Source organism: Erythrolamprus reginae, chromosome 2 (assembly GCF_031021105.1).
Source record: "Erythrolamprus reginae isolate rEryReg1 chromosome 2, rEryReg1.hap1, whole genome shotgun sequence".
In the NCBI taxonomy this organism is placed as follows: Eukaryota; Metazoa; Chordata; class Lepidosauria; order Squamata; family Dipsadidae; genus Erythrolamprus; species Erythrolamprus reginae.
This window is the reverse complement of record NC_091951.1, coordinates 17,518,489-17,536,383: the sequence shown is the minus strand read 5'-3', so window position 1 is coordinate 17,536,383 and position 17,895 is coordinate 17,518,489. Positions and strand designations below refer to the sequence as shown.

Below are 17,895 nucleotides of genomic sequence, written 5' to 3'. Positions count from 1 at the left end.
AATAAATAAATGATGCTGAAGGAAGATAGTTCGACACTCGGGCAATTGGGTGTTCTCCTTCAAAACAGCCCAACCTATCAAAAATAGCATCCCCCAAAAATATTAGGAACACAAGTTAAAATAGTGAAGAAAATGGTAAGGGAACACCTGTCCAGGAAGAACTTTCTGATGCTGAGAGCAATCAACCAGTGGAACAGCCTGCCAGTGGAGGTTGTGAATGCCCCATCACTTGACAAATTCAAAAGGAAATTGGACTGCCATCTGGCTGGGGTGGTGTAGGGTTTTCTGCTTGAGCAGGGGCTTGTATTATGTGACCTTCAAGATCCCTTTCAACTCTAATAATAAATAAAATAAAAAGTCATCCTATTTTGTTTTACTGCATACATCCTGGGTTAGCTCTTAATGGAAAAAAGTATTATAGCTTATGTTTATTATTTATAAAGCTTCCTAGTTCATTAAATACTTTTATAAAAGAGAAACTCATTATTATTTTCCTTCAATGACTTCTCATTCTTTGAATTTATTTTCTTTTCCATCTCTTGGGCGAAGAGGCCTGGATAGTCTTTGTGGTCACTTCTGCAGCTACAGGTTTAGTGGTACCTCTACCTAAGAACGCCTCTACATACGAACTTTTCTAGATAAGAACCGGGTGTTCAAGATTTTTTTGCCTCTTCTCAAGCACCATTTTCCACTTACAAACCCGAGCCTCCAAAACTGTAACCGGAAAAGGCAGGGAGAAGCCTCCATGGGACCCCTATAGGAATCTCCTGGGAGAAAATAGGGCCGGAAAAGTTGGTGAGAACCTTCTGTGGGGTCTCTCTAGGAATCTCCTGGGAGGAAACAGGGCCTCCACCCTCCCAGTATTTTCCCCAATCGCACACATTATTTGCCTTTACATTGATTCCTATTGGAAAAATTGCTTCTTCCTACAAAATTTTCTACTTAAGAACCTGGTCACAGAATGAATTAAGTTAGTAAGTAGAGGTACCACTGTATGCATGCATTAGTAGTAGGTTCTAAAACCCATTGCTATTGGTTTGTGCTCGTGCAACACTTCTGCGCAGAGGCCGAAGCGTCCCAGGCAGGTGGGTGGTGCCACCTGACAACACTGCTACCGGTTTGCAGAACCAGGCGAAACCTGAAGCAACACACCACTGATATGTAAATACTGTATACATGTTAAATTCCTTTTTTTCTCACATTTCAGTTGTCTCCTAAAGGATTTTTCTGCCTTCACTAATAATTTCTTGATAAGAAAAGTTTTTAAAAGTTCAAGCACTTTAACGGCCCACAAATCACATGATTCCTTAGAAGTTTTAATACTAACTTTTTAAATATTGGATTGTTTATATGCTGTTTTTATTACTGTTGTTAGCCGCCCCAAGTCTACGGAGAGGGGAGGCATAAAAATCCAATAAACAAACAAACAAACAAACAAACAAACAAACAAATAAATAAATAAATAAATAAATTGGTCATTTTGTGTTCTGGTAATCAATCTTCAACATTTTGTTATTCGATTGATTAAAAAAAAGACAGATTTTCCCCACAATAGAGTTTCTTTTTAATTAACTTCATGGTCTTTAAATCAGTTTCACAAAACATTTATAGAGTTTTCAAAAAATGACTCTAAACTCATCTCTTTCCTGTATATTATAAAACATCACAAAAAATAAAGATTTTACAAAATTGGAAAGATGTGATTTTCTTTCTTTTTAAGTACACTGAAGAGAATCCAACAAACTGACTGGTAAATGTATTTCAGACATTTGTTTCTTTATTTACTTATTCAGCAAGTCATCAGTCTTATATGATAATATAATCTTATTTCTTATCTTGTCCTTCCCCAGTTTCATGATTATTTCAATTATTAATTAATTTATTTTACACTTTGTTGTATGTTAGTCTTACATCTTCAAGTCTTCAAAGAGGGGCGGCATACAAATCTAATAAATTAGTAGTAGTAGTAGTAGTAGTAGTAGTAGTAGTCATCGTAGTATGTTTATTTCTTTTGATTTGGAATAACTTTTAATTGTCAAAACAAGCAGGCAAACTCAATAATTGTGTTATGAGCCCGAGAAACCACTTCATGATCAAATACCAACTTTTATCATTAAATATCCCTTAGTATTTAAATCTGGTCTCTGGATGATAATGTAGCATTTGGGGAAGAAGATGCAGCCCAGAAGACCAGCACCAGAAGCCAAGATGGAGAAAATCTGCACGGCCACCATATATTTCCCTTTGGTGCTCAAGTAGGTGGGCAGGAAGGATATCCAAACACTGCAGAAGACCAGCATGCTGAAGGTGATCAGTTTGGCTTCATTGAACGCCCCAGGCAGGTTCCTGGCCAGGAAAGCCACTGTGAAGCAAATGGCAGCAAGTAAACCCATGTAGCTGAGAACAACATAAAACATGGTGACAGAGCCTTCATTGCACTGAATAATGATCTCTCCAGGCTGGGAATGCAAATCAGAGTCAGGAAATGGAGGAGAAACTCCTAGCCAGATTGCACAAATTACAATTTTTCCAGTAGAACCAGAAAGGATGATGGAGTTGGCCAAGCTCTTCCCCAACCATCTCCTCAGCTTGCTTCCTGGTTTCGTGGCCAGGAAGGCCAGCACTACCATGATTGTTTTGGCTAACACACAAGACACAGCTACTGAGAAGATGATGCTGAACATTGTTTGTCGGAGAAGGCAGGTGGCTTTCCTTGGTCGGCCAATGAAGAAAAAGGAGGACAAGAAGCAAAGCAAGAGGGAAACCAGGAGGATGTAGGACAGATCACGGTTGTTGGCTTTGACAATGGGGGTTTCTAGGTATTTAAGGAATATGGATAAAACAAGGCCTGTTGTTAGAAACAAGAATACAGCAAGGGAGACCAGGATGATGCCCAGATGTTCTTCATAGGACAGGAAGGTTATTCTTTTGGGAATGCATTGGATTCTGTCTTCAGTTGGATATTTATCATCTGGACATTTGGTGCATTTTTCAGTATCTGAGAAAAGAGTAAGTAATATTATTTTTATAGTCTCTCCTTTCACATTCCAACAAAGACCTTCTTTGGATGATAGCTGATGCTGAGAGACAAGAAAGCCCATAGTAATTGGTAAATTGAAATATAGATATAGATACATATAATTTTTTTCTGGTTGCCCATCTTAAATAAGTAGGCAGATTATAGTTAATTTTTTTAAAAGACACAATATATATGACTACCTTTTTGAAATCAATGTATCACAATGCCTGGAAGAACAACCTCCAGAAGATTGGGGGAGGGCTGTTGGGTTTCAAGGGGGAGGATGTTCAATAGGGCAGGAGAAGAAACAAAAAAGCAGACTTTTGAGGATCCACACAGTGGCAATGTTTTAGGGTACAGACCTACATATATTGTATGGATGTACATCTGACTTTACTGTCTTCAAAAAGTGGCCTTTATTGTCCAAATTCATGTGGATTGCTGAATCTTGTCCTGATAGGTTTGTTCTTCTATGTTGTGGCATGCATTTATGAAGTGATTGGGTTGTGCCTAGAGGCAAAAAAGAATTGTGATGCTCCTTCAATATACCAGGGTGATCCGACAGAAAAAACATGTATGTATGTATGTATGTATGTATGTATGTATGTATGTATGTATGAATGTATGTAGAATAGAATAGAATAGAATAGAATGTTTATTGCCCAAGTATGAATGGACACACAAGGAATTTGTCTTGGTGCACATGCTCTCAGCGTACATAAAATAAAATATACATTTGTCAAGAATCATGTGGTACAACACTTAATGATTGTCATAGGGGTCAAATAAGCAATGAAGAAGCAATATTAATAAAAATCTTAGGATATAAGCAACAAGTTACAGTCATATAGTCAACATGGGAGGAAATGGGTGAAAGGAATGATGAGAAAAACTAGTAGAATGTATATCACATTGCTCAATTTGTGTCTGGATGTTTTATCCTTGGAGTATCTTGGGTAAGGTGACCAGATTTTAACATTGGTAAAGAGGGAGACCATTGCCCGGGGAGGGCGGGATTTGTGACAAAAAGCATCCTGTGGCCTAAAATAAGAAAATGAAAAGTGAAAGACCATAGCTCTTTCTAGCCCACTCTTGGTTATGTAGATTGGTTATTTAATTAAGAAAGGCCTGAAATTAGGCCTATTATTTTTGGAATTTTGATGACTTAGCTGCCTGGTAGCAAGTTTTCCAAAGTCATGAGTTATCTTGAGAAATCAGTATACCACTGCTTATTTTTCAGTGGCTGAAGGATAAATCTAAACTGTAACTTATTTCTATAGTTGTTCATGTAAACAAAAGTGAGTATATGGGTCTTCCTGTGTTTGTGTGTAATGAAACTAACATAGATAGTATGTTGTTTTCCTTTTTTCAAAGCTTTATGAAGAAGGAATTCTGTTTTTTTTTTTAAATGAAATATTTTCCCATTTTTATTCTATAAAGGTATATAAAAACTGTGAACAAATTACTTGGAATTAAGAATGACAGAATACCAAATCCAGAAATACATTATATAACATAAAATATTATTTTCATTACATTATCAAGTCCATGAAAATAATAAGTTTTTAAAAAATACAGACTCAGAAGTATGTGAAATTACTGATAGCACTGTTCCATTATTTCAGATTCAGAAAATGAAATTAAGGAACACTTGTCCACAAGATTATTTTAAGCCTTCTTTTTCCCCCTCCCCCAACTTTTGTACACCAAATTCCCATGGACAAGGGAAGGGAGCAAAATACAGTAGCTTGCCTGTTCTGCTTTATCAGAGAGGGATACGCTTGGTCTGTCGCTCTCTGTCGCTCTCTATGTGTGTCTCTGTCTCTGTATTTTTTTCTCTCTCTCTCTCTGGCTGCTAGGCATGTGCAAAGCAACCCCCCTTCCCTGCTTTTCTGCCTCTTTCACCCTCCTCAAGCTATTTTACATTTCAATTTTGCGAGTAGAATCTGCCAGTGGGGGGGAGGGACATGGAAGCCATGAAGAAGGAAGCTCAACTGGTGATTGGCTAATGCAGAGGTCCTTCTTTCAGGCAGTGTGGAAGCTGAGCTGCTTGCCGGGCATGATCACCCAACATCAAAGGATGAAGAGCTGTGAATTTTTGGGAGGAGTCTACCAGAGAACCCGAGAGAACATTAAATCTTTTGTTTTTTCTTGTTCCTTGAACCCTAAAACTCTGGTCCTCCCAAGCAGATCTACAAGTCTACGGAGAGAGGTGGCATATAAATCTAATAAATAAATAAATAAAATAAGATCTTTCTGTTATGTGGGTTTACATTTTTTATAAATAGTGAGTGAGTGAGTGAGTGAGTGAGTGAGTGAGTGAGTGAGTGAGTGAGTGAGTGACTGACTGACTGACTGACTGACTGACTGACTGACTGACTGACAGATTGGTATATCTTTCTTATTCATTATTATTTATTCCTTATTTATGGAATAAATTGAACATATTCTAAATAGAAATGAAGAATAAAATAGTAAAGTTCACATGTGACTTTTAACACGCACTTTGATTTGGTTGAAGTTTGGGTTGAATCCAATGCCTTTTCCTCTGGTGTCACTCACCTTCCTGTGTTGAGATGGTCCCCTCCGGACAAGGAATACAATCATAGCAGCAGATTGGTTCTTCCTTCCGAGTCCGTTTTACAAATCCAGGCTGACAACTGTCCACACATTTGGACTGAGGCAGAGACTAAGCAGAAAAACAAATCCATTCCAAAATATCTGCCAAAATTGTATTCATTAAGTTGATTAAAATTAAAAGAAACTCTGCTTAGGAAAGAAACTTCTGAGCAGTAGATCAGGAAAAGGTTTCTTCTGGACTACATAAAGTATTTCAAAGCCATTCCCCTTTGAAAATACTCCAAATACTTGTTCCAGTTAAAATATATTTTCAATAGAGATGCCACGCTGGTGAAATAAGACTAAAGATTCCTGCCTAATTTCTAGAATTATAGTGAGGTGAAATCATAAGAACATCAGTGATGGGCTCCTATGGTCAAGTACGCAGAACTGGTAGAAAAAAATTGGTCAGGTATGTAGAACTGGTAGAAAAGTTTTGAATTTTTTTCTCTTTTTTCCCTTCTGGGCTCTGGGTATTTATTTATTTATTTTATTTATTTATTGGATTTTTATCCGCCCCTCTCTGAGGATTTGGGCCGGCTTTAACATGTGAAAAAATACAGTTCTGAAATCCAATAAAACTAAAAACAAACAGTCTAAAGCCCAATTTAATCTAAAAACGGTCATATTCAATCCACCAACATTTTTTCCATTCAACATACATTCATTCATAGGCAGGGGCTGAGGATTAGCATCCCCAAGCCTGTTGTCACAGGTGCATCTTCAAATTCTTATGAAAGGCAAGGAGGTTGAGAGTGGTGCAAATCACTGGGGGGAGCTGATTCCAGAAGGCCGGGCCCCTCACAGAGAAGGCTTTTCTCCTAGGCCCTGGCAAGTGAAATTTCTAGTCGATGGGACCTGGAGAAGGCTAACTCTGTGGAACCTGACTAGTTACTGGGGCTCATGTGGCAGAAGACGGTCCCATAAATAATCTGGTCTGATGCCATGTAGGGCTTTATAGGCCATAACCAACATTTTGAATTGTGTTCAGAAACCAATTGGCAGCCAATGCAGCCTGCGGAGTGTTGGAGAAACATGGGCAGCCCATGACTGCTCGTATGGCTGTATTCTGCATGATCTGTAGTTTCCAAACACTCTTCAAAGGTAGCCCCTTGTAGAGAGCATTGCAGTAGTTGAACCTTGAGGTGATAAGGGCATGAGCGACCATGAGAACTGTCCAGATAGGGCCACAACTGGTGCACCAGGTGAACCTGGGCAAGTGCCCCCCTCACTAGAGCCGAAATATGGTGGTCTGATGTCAGCTGTGGATCAAGGAGAATGCCAATGTTGTACACCCTCTCTGAGGGGGTCAGAAGCTTCCCTCCCCCAGGGTAATGGATGGACAGATGGAATTGTCCTTGGGGGGCAAAACCAATAGCCACTCCATCTTGTCGGCGTTGAGTCTGAGCCTGTTAACACCCATCCAAACCCTAACAGCCTCCAGATACCAGCATATTACTTCCACTGCTTGGAAATGTATAGCTGAATATCATCAGCATAGTGATGGTAATTTACCCCGTGCCTTTGGATGATCTCACCCAGCGATTTCATGTAGACTTTAAAGAGCAGGGAGGAGAGGACCAACTCCTGAGGTACCCCACAAGGGAGGAACTAGGAGCCAACCTCTGTCACCCCATTAATACCATCCTACCAGAGAGATAGGAGGTGAGCCACTGTAAAACAGTGCCTCCCACTCCTATCCCTTCCAGTTGGCACAGAAGGATACCATGGTCAATGGTATACCAAGCCACTGAGAGGTCAAGAAGCACCATGATAGAGAATTGACCCCTATTCTGGGCCTGCCAGAAATCATCCTTCAATATGACCAAAGCAGTTTCTGTGCTGTAGTCGGGCCTGAATCCTGACTGTTGAGGGCCCAGATAATTGGCTTCATCCAAGGACCATTGGAGCTGGAGTAACAACACCTTCTCAACAACCTTCCCTATAAAGGGAAGGTTGGAGACAGGATGATAGTAGCGAAGGCTTCTTGAGGAGGGGGTGTACAAGTGCCTCCTCGTAGGGAGCCGGAAAGGATCCCTTCCTCAATGAATCTCCTGGACCCAGCCCCTTGTCATCTCCCTGCTGGCCGAAATCAACCAGAATGGACATGGGTCCAATAAACTGACTCGTTACCCGACACTGCATTCCAGTTGGAGTCAAGTTCTCTCTGGATCTGGGTGATTTTATCTGTGAAAAACTTATTGAAGTCCTCAGCATTACCCTGCAAGAGTTCATCAACACACACACCACCCCAGTTAAGGAGGGAGCAAGTCATCCTAAGCAGGGCAGCTGGGCGGGATTCCTCAGATGCAATCAGGATGACATAATACACAAGTTGTGTCTCCCTGAGCACCACTTTGTAAGTCTCCATATGAGCTCTTACAAACGTTTGGTCAGATTCAGATGGTTTTTCCTATCGCAGTAAATGAGGTTGAATGTGTATAATTTTAGAAGAGCTGTGCATGCGTCTGTATACATACACATACAGTTTATATAGTAGATATTGTATATTTTTGTGTTCCTGTGTGTAATATATATGTACACATATGGAATATATACTTAGGATTAAAGAGTATATTTTGGATGTTCAATAATAGGAAATAGATAGGGAAATTGTATCCCTTTGAGGCAAGGAGAGGCCAGAAACCCTAACCCTTGAGTTGAGTGATGTCAAGTTGACCACCTTTAAGAAAAAGAGGTAAGATACCTAGTTATACACATACTAACAGCTGCAAAGATAGTATATGCCCAACAATGGAAATTAGACAAACTACCGGACGAAAATATAATAATTTAAAAAATACTAGACTGTGCAGAGATGGACAAGTTATCTAAATGATTAGAGGGAAAAGAAGAATCAGATTACTATAAAATATGGGCAACATTTTACAATTGGCTAAAGAAAAGAGCAACAAAGAAATAAATAAAAATCTACGCAAAGCAACACATTGAATAAAAGAATTGAAAAATTAATACAATATGAAAGAAGCAAAATTCTCTGATCAAAAACCTAAAAAGTGGGGAGAGTTTCATTTTCTAACTGTTGCATGTGTATGTTTTTATGTATGTTTTTTCTTTTTTGTATGTTATATTTGAAAAAAACCAAATAAATAAAATTAAAAAAAAGATAAACAATTGCATTCAAGGGCTTTTAGGATGCCAAATAAAAGTAGCAATTTATTACAAACTGACTTTCATTATTTCAATTTTCAAAAAGGGTGGTGGGAAAAGGCAACATTCAATCCCTTATTTTTCTAGTTTAAGGCATTATCTCATGTTGGACATGTCATTGTGGTTCCATTTTGACTGAACACTTTGGATTACCTTCCTATCATCAGGAGGCCTAACCCAGTAGGGTGAAAAAGAGGCATAAATAACTGTGTTCAGATATGGGCTCTTTAAAAATATCTGATCCTGCTCTTCCAGGGGACACTAACACCAACTATACAGATAGAAAAGTTTCCAATATTTTCCATCACCTTGTTAAGCAACTTTAGCCATAAAAGAGCATCTTGATTGATAATAAGCCTCTGTCTTTCAAAACTCCCCAGTTGCTCTTCGATGGGATCCTTCTTGGGGAAAAGCAACCAACTTATGATATTCAGATCTGCTGCTACATTTCCACTTTTGTCCAAGTATATTTTCTCCCCAGAAAAATTGCAAAACTTATTTTTCTCCAGGAAGGGATGGAACTAAAATTGAAACATCCAGGAATTTTGAAAGCAACTTGAAACATCCTAAAAGAGGGAGCAATCTTAAAGCTCAGCCAGTGAACAAGAAATGTTCAATCCTTCCTTCACTATTTGCCTAAATAGCAAAAGCACTTAGACTTTATACCACTTCACAATGCTTGTACAACCTTCTCTAAATGGTTTGTAGAATCAGCATATTGCCCCCAACAATCTGGCTCCCATTTTACCAACCTTGGAAGGATGGAAGGCTGAGTCAAGCTCCTGGCAATGAGCAATGAGTTAGCCAGCAATACTGGCTAATACTTGTACTGTAACCAGTGAAGGGTTGCCATTTGCCAGTGCTCCTGGAATGCTCCTGGTGGTGGGTACGCACACACACTTTTGGGGTGACATTTGTCAGAATGCTCCCCCCAAACCAAGGTGTATCTTATACTCTAGAGCATCTCACACTCCAAAAAGATGGTAGGTTTGATGAATCCTAGTCAGGAACCCATACCTGCCATGGCTCTAGCCTTGGAGTCCCCAATTTCTCTTTCTCCTCTATTTCCCTCTTCCTAGCTGTTGAGGAATATGCAACATTCAAGGCATGGGCCAAAGTCTTAACAAAACTTAAAAAACGGTGTTCATTTTTTATCTGAATTCTGTTCTTTTTCTCTTCCATGTCCAGTGGTGCTATCTGGGTACATCGCCTTCGGCCCTTGACAGAAAGGACATGTTTTGAAAAAGAACAGTGAAAAGACTGGTCTTCAAATTTGGAATCCCTAAAAAGATTGGGTTGAAAGGCATCATCATTTATCCATTTTCTTTTCTGAAAAGAAAAGACCCAAATACTATGGATATATTTTTGAAGTGTATGCCTTGTCATTGTCAGTTTCTCAACCGTTGTAGTGATCCAGACTTTCCCATCAATGGGTCCTGGCAAACCTTCCATTGTTAAATGGATGTGCTGAATTCTATCCAAAAGGGAGAAAAATTCTAAGAAGTGTACAAAGACATTGACTTTTCTCCACTTAGAAATGGTATTTCTAAGATGTTTTATACTTCTCATCATTGAGAATTGATGTGAGATAACAACACAAATCCCATTTTTGAGAAGCATAGGAGTGAAAGTTCTCATGAAATTCTCTCCCTCCTCTGTGTCTGTTGAAAAGAGACCAATCAAAGTCCATCTGAAATGGAGGAGAAGTTCGACAATTCCTAGATACTGGATCCCATTTTTGGGGAGTATGTGATGGAAAAAGGGAATTTGACTTTTATCACTCAGAGCCTCTGAAATAATTCCATAACTGATCTGAAGATGCAATAAAGAATGGTGTATTATATTTAGATCAGTTGAAATCCAAAATGTTAGCTTTTAAGACATATAAAAAATGAACATATTAGAATAGTTCTTAACCCTTAAGACATATCAATATAAAGAATAAAATGCAGAATATTTGCAAGTTTGAATATAAATATTTGTTCAATCTCGGGTCTAAGATACTGCCCTTGATTGATTCTGTTATCCACCCACCACCACCCTTCTCCCTTTACCAGACAGAGAAACACAAAAACAACCTGTGGGACTTTGTAGGTGCCTACTAATGTTGACATCTGAATTGAGATTTCATCAAGAGATCCATCAAGAACAGCCATCAGGTGGTCCTTCTTGCCACAGCTGTAGTTGGGAACATTGGCTTCTCCAGTTGAGAGCATGTCTAGCAAGGCATCTGAAGTGCCACGGGTGTTTGAATAGTTGTCATGGATGTTGTAGCCAAGTGTCAGATTGTACAAAAGCTGAGAATTTATGTTCACTTGTTGAATGGCAAAAATGAAGCATAGGATTCTTTCTGGATTAGTAAATGTAATACTGTAAAAAAATACTGTTTTTATGAAGATTGGGAAAGTGGGATTAAGATTTAATATTCGCAAATATATCATTACTTGTAATAGTGCAATGGCCAAGATTCAAAATCATTCAGTTATTAAAATGGAATAATCAGCAAAGAGGATTTAACATAATTGACCCAGAAAAGCAATTCTAAAAACAAGTCATCCTTTATTACCAGATATTTGAATCAAGCATTGAATAGTTATAAAAATAGGGGAATGGGTTCAGCAGAGGCAACCAGAAACTTTTGAATAACCTAATTGTGATTAACACAGTACAAGTACAAGACACAAAGGGGGGATTACCTTGTCTTTGGATTTGGGTCTCTTAAAAGAAGACATAAGAAAAAAGCCATGGAAATTCAAATGATTCAAGATATTAAAACAGGTCCTACTACATAGGAGTAACTAAAAGAAAAGAAGAAAAGAGTAAGAAATGCAAATGGAGGGAATGCAACTCCATCCCATTGAATGACTTACGAGAACAACTGAAAATAAGGAGCTGTGTTGAAAGACAGTGTTGTATCGGATATTATTGTGGCAATGGAGACTATACTAATGAGGTGGTCTCCTGGCTTGTAATAGCTCTGTAGTTTTTTCCCCTTCTGCTCCTCCAACCTCAACAGGCACTTCATTTTCAGTTTCCCAGAGACTGGCTGGGATATCAGCAGAAGCAGAAACAGAAGGAGGAGGTCCATAATTCATGAGGCTGAATCAATCCTCTTCCTATTTCTAAGGAAGAACAAGAGAGTTCAAAGAATTCAAAGCATTCTCACAAGATAGAAATTAGAGTAACTTTCTTGACTGAGAGGGAGATAACCAAACTTAACCTGGAAAGGAAAGAAAGGAAAGGTACATTCAAGAAGCACAGTCCCTGAATGTCCAAACATTTGTGCAACTTGGAGTGTGACCTGAGACATTTATCCTTTCTGATGCAAGATCCCTTTCAAGTTGCTTCAGTCTGATGTTTACATCAAAGGCAACCACTAGAAGAATACCAGGCGAGATCTCATAGACCAGGATTTTAATAGTTACTGTAAAAATCAACATCTCCTGTGAGGATTCTGAACTACTTCTGGGCCTCCATGTGCAGAGAAATTGGAGAAAAGCATAGTGAAAAATCATAGCTACACCCAAGGGGGCACTGATCAGAAGTGGCTGTGGTCCTTGCTTTCTGGACATGTCAAGAGGTTGTGAGGGCTCCAATATTTGAGACTTTCAAAGGGAGACTGGACTGCCATTTTTCTGGAATGGTGTATGGTAGTGACGGTGAACTTTATTTTTATTTATTTATTTAATTGAATTTGTATGCCGCCCCTCTCCGAAGACTCGGGGCGGCTCACAGCATATATAAAACAGAACAATAATATGATCCAATTAATACTACAATTTAAAAACAATTAAAAGAGAAGATTAACCAAAAATAACTTATTAACCAAACATTCAGCAATCATACTTAAGGCATTCAGTGGTCAGGGGAAGATCTAAAAGTCCCAAGCCTGGCGGCAAAGATGAGTTTTTAAGCTCTTTAGGAAGGCAAGGAGGGAGTGGGCAGTGTGAATCTCTGGGGGGAGTCGATTCCAGATGGCCGAGGCTCCCACAGAGAAGGCTCTACCCCTAGGTCCCACCAACAGACATTGTTTGGTCGACGGCACCCTAAGTAGGCCAACTCTGTGGGACCTCACCGGTCGCTGGGATTCGTGCGGCAGAAGGCGGTCTCAGAGATAATCTGGTCCTGTGCCATGTAGGGCTTTATAGGTCATAACCAACACTTTGAATTGTGCCCAGAAACGGATCAGTAGCCAATGCAGTCCACGGAGTGATGGTGAGATGTGGGCATTTCTTGGAAGGCCCAGGACTGCTCGCGCGGCTGCATTTTGGACATGTTGAAGTTTCTGAACATTCTTCAAAGGTAGCCCCATGTAGAGAGCATTGCAGTAGTTGAACCTCGAGGTGATAAGGGCATGAATGACTGTGAGCAAAGACTCCCTGTCCAAATAGGGCCGCAACTGGTGCACCAGATGAACCCGGGCAAACAACCCCCTTAGCACAGCTGAAACATTGTGATCTAAAGTTAGCTGTGGATCGAGGAGGACGCCCAAGTTGCGAACCTTCACTGACAGAGTCAATAATTCCCCCCCTCCAAGGTGATGGACAGACAGATGGACATGTCCTTGGGAGGCAGTACCCACAGCCACTCCGTCATGTCTGGATTGATTCTGAGCCTGTTGGCACCCATCCAGACCCTGACAGCCTCCAGACACTGGCACATCACTTCCACTGCTTCGCTCACTGGACATGGGGTGGAGATGTACAGCTGGGTGTCGTCAGCGTACTGATGTAACTCACCCCATGCCCTTGGATGATCTTACCCAGCTGTTTCATGTTGATATTAAACAGCAGAGGGAAGAGAACTGACCCCTGAGGAACCCCACAAGGTAGGGACCTAGGGGATGACCTCTCCCCCCCCCCACTAACACCGACTGCAACTGACCAGAGAGGTAGGAGGAGAACCACCATAAAACGGTGCCTCCCACTCCCAACCCCTCCAATCGGCACCGAAGGATACCATGATCGATGGTATCAAAAGTCACTGAGAGATCAAGAAGCACCAGGACAGAGGATAAATCCCTGTCCTGGGCCCACCAGAGATCATCCTTCAGCACCAACAAAGCAGTTTCCGTGCTGTAGCCGGGTCTGAATCCTGACTACTGAGGGCCTAGATAATTGGCTTCTTCCAAGGACCGCTGGAGCTGGAGCAACACCACCTTCTCAACAACCTTCCCCATAAAGGGAAGGTTGGAGACAGAACAATAGTTATTAAATATGGCTGGATCCAGGGAAGGCTTCTTGAGGAGGGGGCGCACGAGTGCCTCCTTGTATGGATCCAGACTGGACCCCTCCTTCAAAGAAGTGTTGGTAATCTCCTGGACCCAGCTCCGTATAACCTCCCTGCTGGTCGAGACCAGCCAGGAGGGACATGGGTCCAACAAGCAGGTGGCGGAACTCACAGCTCCAATGGCCTTGTCCACTTCATCAGGTGTCACCAGGTCAAACTCACTCCAAACAGATGGACTAAAACAGGGCCCTGTCACCTCGACTGACTCGTTGTCAGTCGACTCTGCACTCCAATTGGAGTCAAGGTCAGTCTGGATTTGAGCGATTTTGTCTGCGAAAAATTTATTAAAAGCCTCGGCACTACCCTGCAAGGGTTCCCCAACTCCCCCCTGATTAAGAAGGGAGAGGGTCACCCTAAACAGGGCGGCCGGGAAAGATTCTACAGATGCAATCAGGCCAACATTGTATGCACGCCTTGTTGACCTGATCGCCACTTTGTAAATCTCAATATGAGTTTTTACAAGTGTTTGGTCAGATTTCGATCTGGTCTTCCTCCAGCGCTTCTCTAGAGTTCTCTTCTGGCATTTCATTCCCCGGAGCTCCTCGGTAAACCAAGGAGACCTCCAGGGTCTGTTGCCAGAGAGAAGACGCAAAGTCGCAATTCGGTGTAGAGCCTCTGTCGCAGCCGTATTCCAGGCTGCAGCAAGCGACTCCACCGAACTGTGGATTAGTAAATCCAGCAAAACCCCAAGTGCCCTTTGAAAACCTTCTGGATCCATCAGGCATCTGGGGAGGAACCTCCTAATCGATTCTGCCTCCCTGCAGGGAAGGATTGGAGCCTTAAAATCAAGCCAGAGTAGAAAATGATCTGACCATTACAATGGCAACATTTCTAAGCCCCTTAATATCAGATCATTACTCAACTGTCCCGAGAGGAAAACCATGTCGAGAGTGTGTCCCCTCTCATGGGTTGGGTCCTGAACTACTTGGGTCAGGTCCATGGTTGCCATGGTGGCCATGAACTCCTGTGCCAACCCTGAGGGTTCACCGAGTGATGGCAGGTTAAAATCCCCCAAGACAATAAGTCTGGGGGACTCCACCACCAACCCAGCTACCTCCTTGAGCACCACAGGCAGGGCTGTTGACAAGCAGCTGGGAGGCAGGTACGTGAGCAACAAGTCTACCTGTACCCCTAGGTCCAACCTCATATGAAGGGATTCACAACCCGCAATCTCAGGACCAGTGAGCCTACACAGCTTGAAGGTATTCTTGGCTATAATTGCTACTCCTCCCCCCCTTCCCTGGGGTCGCGGCTGGTGCCACACCTGAAACCCGGCTGGGCACATTTCCGAGAGAGGAACTCCCCCCTCTGGGCCCAGCCAGGTCTCAGTCACACACGCCAGGTCTGCCTCCTCGTCCAGGAGTAAATCCTGGATAAGGGGAGCTTTATTTATAGCAGACCTGGCATTTAGCAGCAACAGCCTGAGCCCAGGGACTGGATTTTATCTGAACTTATGGCACAGGTGCCACAGGTGGCATATGGAGTCATATATTCTGGCACACGAACCATTGCCCTAGCTCAGCTCCAACATGTTAGTGTGCACCAGCCAGCTGCTTTTTGCTTGCATAGAGGCTCTGGCAGGGCATTTTTTGGCTTCCAGAGAGCCTCCAGGGGAGTGGGAGAAGGCATTTTAAAAACCCCTCGGCCCCAGGGAAGCCTTTTGAGCTTGAGGAGGGCAAAACATGAGACTACTGGGCCCACCAGAAGTTGGGAAACAGGGAATTTCCAGCCTCCAGTGGGCCTCCAGGAGGTGGAGTTTTGCCCTCCCCAAGCATTGAATTAAGGGTATGGGCTCTCGTGCATGCACAATAGTGCACGTGCATGCTCGTTTGGCACCCAAAGGAAATAACGTTCACCATCACTGGTGTAGGGACTCCTGCCCGAGCGGGTGTTGGATTAAATGACCTACAAGGTCCCTTCCAACATAAGTAAATAAGTAAATAAATAAATAAATAATGCTGAAGGAAGATAGTTCGACACTCGTGCAATTGGGTGTTGTGCTTCAAAACAGCCCCACCTATCTAAAATAGCATCCCCCCCAAAATATTAGGAACACAAGTTAAAATAGTGAAGAAAATGGTAAGGGAATACCTGTCCACCCTAGACGAATTCAAATCACCAGGACCAGATCAATTAAACCCCAAGTTTCTGAAGGAATTGGCAAATGAGACCTGGAGGCCCAGACCAGGAGCAAGGGATGGAAACTGACCAAGGAGAGATTCGACCTGGAAATAAGGAAGAACTTTCTGATGGTGAGAGCAATCAACCAGTGGAACAGCCAGCCAGTGGAGGTTGTGAATGCCCCATCACTTGACACATTCAAAAGGAAATTGGACTGCCATCTGGCTGGGGTGGTGTAGGGTATTCTGCTTGAGCAGGGGCTTGGATTAGATGACCTTCAAGATCCCTTTCAACTCTAATAATAAATAAAATAAAAAGTCATCCTATTTTGTTTTACTGCATACATCCTGGGTTAGTTCATAACAGAAAAGAGTATTATAGTTTATGTCTATTATTTATAAAGCTTCCTAGTTCATTAATTACTTTTATAAAAGGGAAACTCGTTATTATTTATTTTATTTTCCATTTCTTGGGCGAAAAGGCCTGGATAATCTTTGTGGTCACTTCTGCAGCTACAGGTACAGTGGTACCTCTACCTAAGAATGCCTCTACTTACGAACTGGGTGTTCAAGATTTTTTTTGCCTCTTCTCAAGAACCCTTTTCCACTTACAAACCCGAGCCTCCAAAACTGTAACCGGAAAAGGCAGGGAGAAGCCTCTGTGGGGCCTCCCTAGGAATCTCCTGGGAGGAAACAGGGCTTCCACCCTCCCAGTGTTTTCCCCAATTGCACACATTATTTGCTTTTACATTGATTCCTATTGGAAAAATTGCTTCTTCCTACAAACCTTTCTACTTAAGAACCTGGTCACGGAATGAATTAAGTTAGTAAGTAGAGGTACCACTGTATGCGTGCATCAGTAGTAGGTTCTAAAACCTATTGCTATTGTTTTGTGCTCATGCAACACTTTTGCGCATACGCCGAAGCATCCCAGGCAGATGGGTGGTGCCACCTGACAACACTGCTACCGGTTTGCAGGACCAGGCGAAACCTGAAGCAACACACCTCTGATATGTAGATACTGTATATATGTTAAATTCCTTTTTTCTCACATTTCAGTTGTCTCCTAAAGAATTTGTCTGCCTTCACTAATAATTTCTTGATAAGAAAAGTTTTTAAAAGTTCAAGCACTTTAATGGCCCACAAATCACATGATTCCTTAGAAGTGGTCATTTTGTGTACTGGTAATCAATCTTCAACATTTTGTTATTTGATTGATTAAAAAACAAGACAGATTTTCCCCACAATAGAGATTCTTTGTAATTAACTTCATGGTCTTTAAATCAGTTTCACAAAACATTTATAGAGTTTTCAAAAAATGACTCTAAACTCATCTCTTCACAAAAAAGATTTTGCAAAATTGGAATCAATTACCACCTGACTGGTAAACTTGTTTCAAAAATTTGTTTCTTTATTTACTTATTCAGAAAGTCAGTCAGTCAATCCTATATGATAATATAATCTTATTTCTTATCTTGTCCTTCCCCAGTTTCATGATTATTTCAATTATTAATTAATTTATTTTACACTTTTTTGTTTATCTTAAGTTAGTCTTACATTTTTGTATGTTGATTTCTTTTGATCTGAATTAACATTAATTGTCAAAACAAGCAGGCAAACTCAATAATAACTGTAATAAATAATTAAGTGTTATGAGCCCGAGAAACCACTTCATGA

General features: G+C 41.2%; 1 protein-coding gene across 1 annotated transcript; it reads right to left on the bottom strand.

Annotated features, from left to right (window-relative positions):
* Positions 1–2,093: 2,093 nt before the first annotated feature.
* LOC139159204 (vomeronasal type-2 receptor 26-like) lies at positions 2,094–14,816 on the bottom strand. Its single transcript, XM_070736555.1, has 7 exons — positions 14,211–14,816; positions 11,680–11,855; positions 10,864–11,179; positions 9,827–10,621; positions 9,118–9,330; positions 5,582–5,708; positions 2,094–2,998 (listed from the first exon to the last, which is right to left on the bottom strand). Exons 1-7 carry the CDS (start codon positions 14,814–14,816, stop codon positions 2,094–2,096), a joined length of 3,138 nt encoding a protein of 1,045 aa, XP_070592656.1.
* Positions 14,817–17,895: the final 3,079 nt, after the last annotated feature.